This window comes from Hyaena hyaena, unplaced genomic scaffold, assembly GCF_003009895.1.
Source record: "Hyaena hyaena isolate Hyena2069 unplaced genomic scaffold, ASM300989v1 scaffold_253, whole genome shotgun sequence".
NCBI lineage: Eukaryota > Metazoa > Chordata > Mammalia > Carnivora > Hyaenidae > Hyaena > Hyaena hyaena.
This window is the reverse complement of record NW_024080887.1, coordinates 1,552,024-1,562,543: the sequence shown is the minus strand read 5'-3', so window position 1 is coordinate 1,562,543 and position 10,520 is coordinate 1,552,024. Positions and strand designations below refer to the sequence as shown.

Genomic DNA, 10,520 nt, shown 5'->3' with positions numbered 1-10,520 from the left:
TGACACTGTTGTGTCTGCTATGTGTCTCTCTTCACAGAGGGAGGCCATAGGTTCAGGGCTTTGGACAGGCAGCAGGATCTCACTGTTGTTTAGCTTTGGCTTTTTTGACAGTTTTCACCTATTTACAGCAAATGATGTTGCCTTTCCATATATAAAAGTGATGTAAAGTTGCCATTGTAGCAAAAATAAGTGAATTGTCATACAGAAAAACATGGGGTAAGAAGTCAAGGTGAGGAACACTGCCAAGGGGAGAGGAGAAGAGAAAGGGTCCGTTCTGTGCTCTGGGTTAGGGATTATCTAGCCAGGGGGCAAGCTGACCCCCGTCCTCCACTCCTATGCCCTCCCGTAATCAGGCAGAGATGGCCCAGGCACTGCCTCAGAACCCTGGGCGGGGCTCCAGCACCCACCAGGAAGTCAGAATGCCCCTTCTGACCACATTTCCCAGCCAGCCAAAGCCCCTCACAGTTTTTCCAGGGCACCACTGTCCAAACCAGGATATCCCAGCCCCTTCCAGTCCTTCTTGTCCCTCCCATGGCCCCTTGGCCATCTCATACTCTCTCATTTCTCCCCAGCCCCTCATTGGCCCTTCTGGTCCCCTTTGTACCACTAGGCACACTGAGGCCAGAAGGACGCCTCCACAGCCAGTTAACAGCAGAGCCACGGCAGTGCCCAAACACCTGGCTGGCGCAGCCCTGGTGTGTCCCGCCTCTGTCTGCCATCCTTGGAGCCCAGCTGCATGGCCCTTTCCTGGAAGTGCCACTCCTACTCCGACCCATCGTCTGATACACCTGCCCTGTGGCCCATGTGAGAGTCCATGTGTTATCTTTCCCAAGTGACGTCCATCTCTTTAAAGGAGCCCTGTCTCCCTACGCACAGAAAGCTGGGTGGCAAGGTGGGACAAGGGCAGATGGAAGTGTGCTCCCCGTGCTTCTTGAACACCACCTTTGGCTACTTCCAGCGGGATCAGGAGTATTGCACTTCACATCCAAGCCTCCCTCTGGCCCTTGGTCTCAGGGCCAAGGTTTGGCCTGTGCAGCCGTCCTCGGTGCTCCCTCACCCCCAGCCAGCTGGAAACTGTCCCCAGACAGCAGAAAACAAAGAACAAAGAGGCTTGGAGCAAACAGAGTTGTCTGTTCTTATCCCAGCTTTTATTGGTGGCTTCTTAGACCCCTGGGACCCCCGCTTGCTTGCTCAGGCCAGCCTCTTGCTCACACGCTCATAGGTCACACCTCCGACGGTGGAGATCTGAAAGAAGCAGCCAGAACAGAGGGAGTCAGTGCAGGGGCCAGTAAGTGACATGGGGCACAGCTGGAGAAGGACTGGCCTCCAGTCCCTGTCCTGAGTAGAAGTGAGCAGGTTGCACCACTTCTCTGAGCCTCGGTTTCCCAATTTGTCACACGTGTCACTGTGCAGACTCAATGTGGTCAAAGTGCTAAACAGATGTTAGGGCTGATGTGGCTCTTTGTAGTATAACCTTCCACCCTTCTGTTCATTGAAGTTCATCCACTTCAGATACTTGCCTGTTATCTCATTTAATCCTCCCAACAATGCTGTAGGGTTGTACCCATTGTACAGATGGGAAAACTGAAGTCTAGAGGAGTCAGGTAAGCTCTCTGAGATTGAGAGGCCACATCAACCACTGCACACACAGCATTTATGGGGTCCCTGTGTTTGTTGATGGGAAAATAGGGTCCCTGCCCCCAGGGTAGTGTAAGGTTTTTTGAGCGGCAGGTGGGAGGATGTTGTCCAGTGAAGGCCCACTGCGTGCTGTGTCCTGGGCTCGAGGCCATCAAGGACCCACCACTGTGGGGCAGGCATGTATCGTCAGTTGGTCCTGATACCCAGCAGAGGAGGCTGCCTTCTCACAGGAAGTGGGCAGGTAGCAAACGGAGTTTTGTCAAGGGCAGCAGTGTGAAGTGATGTGTGATTTGTACATAGAGCAGGATGGAGCAGAGGGGGATCTGCAAACAGGAAGGAAGCTGGGACTTGGTCTCGAGTGATGGTGAGAGCACGGCAAGGGGTGCTGATGGTGCCTGGAGGAGAAGGACGGATGCCCACCTAATGCACTCCCTGCTGGTGGAGGACAGTGATGTCCAGGGGGATTCTGGCCTCTGGAAATGGGAGCTGTGCCACCAGGAAAGCTTCTCTATGGTGCCTAGTCTGTGTGCATGTGCATTTGTGTGTGTGTGTATGCCAGTGGCCTTGTGCAAACATGCATATGCACGTGTGTGAGTGTGTGTGCATGTGTGTGTGCATGTGACACCCTGAACCCTGAGCACTGCTCACACCATACAGGCTCCATGGTCAGAAGACCCTAGGAATCAGGAGACAGGTTTGTTCAGTTTGGGAAGATTGAGCCTCCCGTTGGGCACAAATCTGCCCTGTGTTCTCCCCACACACCTCACAGGCCCGGGACCTTTGCTTCTGAGAGTCAGAACCCACTGGCTGACATTTAATGTAAAAATATGTCCAAACCATTTACCAGATTCTCTAAGAGATCAATTTCCATCCAGGAAAAAATGGACATTTTTGTTCTTTTATATATTTTTTAAAACACTGGGCATCTTTTTATTTTTAGATTAAAAAAAAATTAGACATCCACTGGCCTGGGAAGAACTGGCAGAGAGCCTAGTCTAGAAGTCAGCTGATGGAACCTGCCTCCAACACAAACTGGCTGTGTGGCTTTGGACAAGTTACCTGTTGTCTCTGAACCTCTGTGGCCTGTCTGTAAAATGGGAATAATGAGAGGTCACTGAGTCCCTTGGGCCTCTAGACTGGTTTTGGGATAAGGAAAACAAAACAAGGGGGAGAGAGAGAGAGAGAGAGAGAGAGAGAGAGAGAAAACGGGGCAGCAGGGAGGTGGCAAACCCTACCCCCCTCATTGCTTCCCTTCTGGAGAACCTTGGGGAGGGTAGACTGGACCCCAGGGTGCTCTGGCCCAGGACATAGGCTAACAAGGCAGGGAATGAAGTGTGGAAATGTCTTCCTTTTGCTTTTAATATCACATCCATTTCTTTCACCTGGAGAAAATTCTGGAACCCCGGGAAGAAGAAACTGGCCTCCAACCTGTGTTTACAGAGCACCAAGTGTGGGAAGGGACCATCCACAGATGTGTGTGTTAGCCCTGCCTGCATTTTTTAAAAAGGGCTAAATCAATGCCAATGCTTAATAGTCTGGAGATTTCACAAAGTACAAATTTCCAGCTTCTCTGGAAAAATCAGAAGGTCTAGCAGGAAGGGCCCGGAGGAAGTGGAAGTGTGGCGGCTGCCCTTCCAGGGCCCACCCGGACTCCCCACTTCATTTAAATTCTGCAGAAGGTCCCATGGGCTTCCACACTTGCGCCCCTGTGGTGGCAGAACCAGACTGCCAAGCATCAATTCCCAGGACTGTCACAGAATCTAGGTGCCCTTCAGCTAACCACTTAGCACCTGGTGTCTCAGTCCCCCCCTCACCTGGAAAATGGAGATAAAATCCCTGCCTAACAGGCTGCTGTGAAGATCAAACCAGATGATATACACAGGGCACTCAGCACAGAGCCTGGCACATGGGACGTGCTCACAGAGCCACGACCCAGAGGCCCCGCTCTCAGGGGCCATGGGTAGAGGCAGAGAAGTGTTCTCATCATTGTCCCAGGAACCAGCAGGACACTCACCTCCACCAGCTTGTCACCCACGATCTCCGAGGTGTGGTGATAGTTGGGGAAGTTCGCCACTATCTTCGCCCCCTCCATCTGCACGGTGGCCTAGGAGGGAAGCACAACACTGAGCCTGAGATGTCAGAGGCCCCCCAAACACAGGCCAGCCCCTCCCCGCCAGGGAGGAAGGGCTACCTGCAGCCATAGCAGCCCCCTCTGGGATTTAGTTTGCCTTGTAGATGTACAGTGACCTATATCTGAAGATACAGATAACAAGCATGAGTTGGTCAATCTTGCTCTGCCTCAGCTTTCACACCTCTACAGGGAGGGTAGTAGGGGCGCCTGAGTGGCTCAGTTAAGCGTCCGACTTCAGCTCAGGTCATGGTCTCAGGACATGTGGGTTCAAGCCCCGCGTCAGGCTCTGTGCTGACAGCTCAGAGCCTGGAGCCTGCTTCGGACTCTGTCTCCCTCTCTCTGCCCCTGGCTCGTGCTCTGTCTCTCTCTCTCTCAGAAATAAATAAACGTTAAAAAAAAAAAAAAGATAAAGTGGGGGTAGTTACTGTACCTACTACAGAGTTACGAGGATTAAGCGATTTCATCTGAGATATGTAAGATGCTTGGCAGAGTGCCTGGCACAGGTGAGCCCGCCTTGTTAGCTAGGAGTTAGTTACGATCCTCACTGATAGGGTGCCAATGATGTCATCCAAGGACGTGGATGGCAGCTTCGTTTGTAATTGTGAACAACCCAAATATCCAATCTGGACTGTGCACCAGTAAATAACCTAAATATCTGTTAAATGAATGACAGGCTTTCCATACTAAGAGATACTATGCAAGCATTAAAAAGAATAAGGCAAATCAATATGTGCTGACTCAGAAAGACATCACGAGGAATTGCTAAGTTTTTAAAATACACAAGTGACAGAATATGAACATTATGACTACTTCTTCTCCACTGGGGCAGCTAAGGAGCAAAGTTACACACAGTCATGGCTGGGGCTATAGATAGAGGGACCCGGAATCGATGAAAGACCTGAGGGACCAGGCTGGATAGGCTGAGGACAGTCCCTTTTTACTTCTTTCTTACATAAGATTGCGGTTTCAAACCCACAGAGTCTGATTCTAGGGCTGTGGAACTTTAGGCTACATTGGAAGGCAGCATGAAAAAATGGATATGTTCTCTGAAGCCAGACTGCCTGGGTGTGAAGGTGTGCCAGTGCTGTGCGACCTGGGCAAGCTATTGAACCCCGTGGCTCAGCCTAACTCCCTTATCCATAGAATGGGAGAGTAACTGTAGCAACTTTGTAGGCCTAACTGCGTTAACATTGTGTGAAGTATTTAGCAGGTGTCTCTGATATATTAAGTGTTGGCAAATGTTAACAATTTTTAACAATTTCATTACAGTGTCCATTATGGGAATAGCATTAAAAAACAGGAGTGGTTAGGGGCGCCTGGGTGGCTTAGTCGGTTAAGCGTCCGACTTTCGCTTAGGTCATGATCTCGCGGTTCGTGGGTTCGAGCCCCGCGTCGGGCTGTGTGCTGACTGCCAGCTCAGAGCCTGGAGCCTGTTTCAGTCTGTGATTCCCTCTCTCTCTGACCCTCCCCTGCTCACGCTGTCTCTCTCTCTCTCTCTCTCTCTCTCTCCTAGAAATAAATAAAACATTAAAAAAAAAAGTGGTTAGTACCATACAGTATACAGTATACATAACTTTCTAATGTTACATCCTCTGCTTTTACTAAATTCTATTGTAAGAAATCACCATGTGAAAGAGTTTGTCATTCATCACAAAGCTATTTTAAGGAACATAGAGGNGTCTCTCTCTCTCTCTCTCTCTCTCCTAGAAATAAATAAAAAATATTAAAAAAAAACAAAAACCAGGAGTGGTTAAGTTGCCAAGTAACTCAAGCACTTAAGATTGGAGGCTAGACTTGAGAACAGAGCCTCAGCTTGGGGTACAGTTCCAGAGGACATGCTTGAGATGAAGAAGTTAGCCAGAGGTTTGGGGAAAGAAGGAATGGCAGCCAGTGCCCTCTCACCTTGAACTTCTTGCCCCCAACCGTCTCCATGTCACATTCCTTGCCGATGGTGAACTTGTTGGTTATGGAGTGGCCGCTCGGGTAGTGCTGGGACCAGACGAAATTCTCCCCGTCCTGCTGCACCTCTGTGACAATCTTGAAGTTTCGGCCCTTTTCAATAACATCGCTGGGGAGCCCTGGCCCAAGGACAAATAGAGCGGCCGTGTGAGAGCTGCTTACAACCTGTGGCTTTGGGAGAGGGTTTTCCTCCCTAGTGGCTGGCTAGTGCAATGGTTAGGAGCACAAATCTCAGTTCTGCCGTGAACCATGAGCTTGGATGAGTCACTCTCTCTCTGAGCCTCAGTGTTTCCACTGACAAAATTATGGGATAACAGGGCCCATTTCACAGGGCTGTTGCAAGGTTGAAATCAAAGTGATCATGTCTTATAAAACTCCTGGCATATAACTGACAATAAATATCAGCTGCTCTTCTGATAATACCGTAGCATAAATATAACAGACACTGCCAAGCTCACAAAGTCCTTGAATGAATGGGGCCGTTAACACTGTCTCCTAAGCGTCTCATTTCACAGATTAGGCAATGAAGACCCGGAGCAGGAAAGGGGCTGCTCCGCATCACAGTGGAGGCTAGCAGCAGACCAGGTCTACAGTTGAGACCCTTCCATTCCACATGGGACTGTTGTAGGGGAAGCCAAGTCACCGATAATTCAGGGCCACTCCCAATGATTGATCCAGAAGAGCTCCTGTCTCCCCAAGGCTCCAGGGGCCCTGCTCTCAGGGCCTCTCTGCTCTCAGGGCCTCTCTGGCCACCCGGAGGTAGAGCAGAGATCCCCGGGGCTGTCCCCTGAGTGACAGTTTCACTGCCTCAGACTTGGATGATGCACCAAGATTTCTGCAGGATTGTCAAGGCCACTGTCCTGTGGGTTCCTCACACCCAGTGCTGCAAATGGAGCGGTGACAGGAGTGGCATCTTTGATCTCTGCACATAGTTCCTAGCACAAGAACAGGACTGTGTTCGTCGAATGGCCAAGTGAATGCATGGTTTTCAAACCTGGTCTCTCTACTAACCCTTTGGTCACCTCTCCCCACGCAGGACAGGGTGGCTCTCCTCATCATCTCATCACAGTCCCTGCCCCTAATTTACAGTGTGACGTTGGGCATCATGCCGAGGCACCCTATCAGTAGCGTCAGGCTGGCCCTTGCATATAGCGGGTGTTCAGTATACGTTTTGTTTTGTTTTTTCAGTATACGTTTGAATGAATGAATAAACCAATCAAGTCTCCACCTCACTAACTACTGCCTGTCTGACCTTGGACTAGTTATTCAGCTCCTCTGGGCCTCAAAGAGTTTGGGTTTCTGGCCCCAAGCTGGCTGTGACAGACCAGCCCTGGGAAGGGGTACTCACGCACTCACCAAGGCGCTGCATGAACTCATCATAATTCTTCTCACTCTCGATCTCGTACTTGCCGTTGAAGGCCATGCTGCTGGGAGAGCTGGAGGGCAGGTGGCAAGGGATGAGAGAGAAGAAGGGTCTTGGTGCTGAGGGGCCCGGTGCCCCAGCTTATAAACTCTTCCATGTGCTGGGGCTCAGCCCCTAAGTCACCCCACCTCTCCCTCCAGCCCCTGAAGAGGAAGCACTTGCTGCTTTATGAGTGGGCAGGGCCTGGAGGAGCAGAGCCCTGAGGTTAGTCACCCTGGGGAAGTGCTGGCTGGAAGCCCGCTGCCACTCCCAGCAAGGACGATGGCAATGCCACGGCCTTTAAGGCCCCATCCCCTGCTGCCATCCCACCCTCTGAACTTCGTCCTTGCTCTGCCTTCCAGCCATGCTCTCATCACCCCTTATTTACTCGTTCACCCCCTCATCCATCCTCCAAAGTGCACCAAGCACCCCTGCCTGCGTGGCTGGCACTGAGGAAACACAGATGCATGAGACCTATACCCTTCCCCGCAGAGTTCCCGATCTAGTTCCGAGAAAACGCCTGCCTGCAGAGAACCCTCGGCAGGCAGGCAGGCGGGGGTGTTAGTCCTGAGACAAGGCAGGTGTGGGGCGCAGGGAAGGAGTGAGCTCTACAGCTGGGGCTGGAGCGTCTGTGCTAGGAAATGGCAGTGCTGGTCCAGAAGGAACAACAGCGTTTGAATGCTGACTTTCTTTTTCTTTTTTCTTTGTTTTTTATGTTTATTTTTGAGGGAGAGAGACAGAGTGTGAGCAGGGGAGGGGCAGAGAGAGAGAGGGAGACACAGAATCTGAAGCAGGCTCCAGACTCTGAGCTGTCAGCACAGAGCCCGAGGCCGGGCTCGAACCCATGGACCGTGAGATCATGACCCGAGCTGAAATCTAACACTTAACAGCTTAACCCACTAAGCCACCCGGGCACCCCATGGATTTGGATATTTAAAGAAACAGGAGGGCTAGAGAAGGCTGAGAACACAGGGAGATGATATTCTAGAATGAGGTGTGATGAAGGTGGGAAGGGCCATGATGAAAGGCAGTGAGTTTGGCTGCAGCAAGGAGGAGAGACATAAGCAGGGTACAGATGATGCCAGCAAGATAAAGCAGCAGCCCAGGGGCTCGGAGAACAGCTTGGAGCAGGAGCTGCCAGGATGCACTGAAGACCCGCTACGTGCCAGGCACTGGCCAGGAGCTCAATGCATCATATGTGGTTCGGAGGTCACAACCACAGGAGGGTGGGGGGTTCAGACCCCAGACTTCCAGTTCCTGTCCCGCCTTCTGGCACCACTTCACACATGGGGCCTCCCTCCATCTCCTCGGCGATAACTCCTGCCCTGTCCGTCTCCTGGCAGGGACTACTCCCTGGACCATTTTTCTTATTACTGATGATGGAAATTTCTATGAGTCTGTCTCCTTTTCCAGAATCCCCATGGATTCTTCATGAATCCCCATCATTTCTATCGAAAGCAGAATTCACCACAGACCTGGGACTCAGTGGTTCTGAACAGGTGAAACTCTCTTCACCACATTTTGCATTCTTCATTCTCCAGTCTTAGAATTCCTTACTCCAAGGCAAGGGTCTTCTTTAAAAACAAAAACAAAAACAAACAAACAAAACAGGGGCACCTAGGTTGTTCAGCTGGATCTTTGGGTTGTTTCCAATTTTTTTCTTTTTTTTTTTTAATGTTTATATTTGAGAGAGAAAGAGAGAGAGAGAGAGAGAGTGCAAGCAGGGGAGGGGCAAAGATAGAGAGAGACACAGAATCTGAAGCAGGCTCCAGGCTCTGAGCTATCAGCACAGAGCCCTACATGGGACTTGAACTCATGAACTGTGAGATCATGGCCTAAGCTGAAGTCGGACACTTAACCAACTGAGCCACCCAGGAGCCCCTCCAGTCTTTCTTTATGACAAATAACTCTGAGATAAACATTCTTTTTTTTTCTGTTTTTACTTTTATTTGCATGTATTTTATGCAGAATTTACTCCCAGGCCATAAGTTTTTGTTTCTTCAGTTTCTTCTGGATTATCTCTTTCTTCTATGCAACTTCCTCTTCTGGTTTAGGAACAATCTGCTCTTTTTCAATAAGGATCAACTCAATGTGGCAGGGAGAACTCATGTATGGGTTAATCTGATCATGAACCCTGTAAGTTCTATGCCTCATCTTGGGAGCTTTGTTCACCTGGATATGTTCAGTGACCAGAGGATCTATATCTAAACCCTTAAGTTCAGCATTACTCTCTGCATTTTTAGGCATGTGCAGTAAAAATTCAGCACTCTTTTTGAGCCACCCACCCAGCCCCACTGTTTGGCCTGGGCACGCCTACCAACTCCACCATTGTAGCAATGGAATGACACACATTGCTTCGGCAAAGTGGCATCTTTGAGATACGTGGTGGCTTTTCGAATATGCATACCCTTGATGGCCTGGGCAGTTTCCTGTGTGTTCTTACAATGAACACAAAGATTTGAACCTCTTGATTTGCAAGGTTTTATCGGGTTTTCTGGGTCAAGTGAATGGTGAACCATTTTCAGAGATCACCTCAGGCTGCTTATGAGAAGAGTGAGATAAACATTCTTGTTCACACCTTGCAGTGTACATGTCAGATCATTTACTGAGGATGAATTTCTACTACACTGTATATTAGCTAATTTGAATTTAAATTTTACTTTATTATTTTTAAATTTGTTTTAATGTTTATTATTGAGAGAGATAGAATATGAGCGGGGGAGGGGCACAGAGAGAGGGAGACACAGAATCTCAGCTGTCAGCACAGAGCCTGACAAGGGGCTCTAACCCCTGAGCTGCAGTTGGACGCTCAACTGACTGAGCCACCCAGGCACCCCTTGAATGCAAAGTTTTTAAAAAAGAATGACTTTCTGGACATGAAACCTTGGACAAAGGGTTTTGTATTTATGTTTATATCTATTACTCTACTGCCTTTCCAAATACAGCCATGTCCACTCCCACCTAGAGCATCTGAGAATCTCCCCTCTGACAATAATGATGACATAACAATGGCAATAATAGCTAACATTTATTGGCTGTTTCTTACCCACTGGGCTTGCTGGTGAGTGTTTTGCATAGATTATCTCATTTAATCTGCAAAAATGACACCATGAGGTCAGTACCATTATTGTCCCATTTTGCCAACGAGGAAACAGAGGTTTAGTGAAGTAACTTGCCCAAAACTATAGAGCCCCTGTGTGTAGTTCCTGTTTACTACCAAAACAACTTTCGACATCATTTAAACACACTTTCCAAAAACCCTCCATAATCCGTCACCTTAACACAATAACTGTTATTTTTTCAGCTTTTTTCCTCCTTTATCCCTTCTCTGTTTCCTCTCTCATCCTTGCTTTCTCACTGACCCTAAGTATAGCATATAAATAATAGCCA

General features: G+C 49.3%; 1 protein-coding gene and 1 pseudogene across 1 annotated transcript; both read right to left on the bottom strand.

Annotated features, from left to right (window-relative positions):
- Positions 1-1,191: 1,191 nt before the first annotated feature.
- Positions 1,192-7,154, bottom strand: FABP6 (fatty acid binding protein 6). The gene is made up of 4 exons (XM_039245364.1): positions 7,085-7,154; positions 5,672-5,847; positions 3,653-3,742; positions 1,192-1,245 (listed from the first exon to the last, which is right to left on the bottom strand). Exons 1-4 carry the CDS (start codon positions 7,149-7,151, stop codon positions 1,192-1,194), a joined length of 387 nt encoding a protein of 128 aa, XP_039101295.1. The 5' UTR covers positions 7,152-7,154.
- A 1,947-nt stretch (positions 7,155-9,101) lies between these two features.
- LOC120240595 lies at positions 9,102-9,649 on the bottom strand (annotated as a pseudogene).
- Between the last annotated feature and the right edge of the window lie 871 nt (positions 9,650-10,520).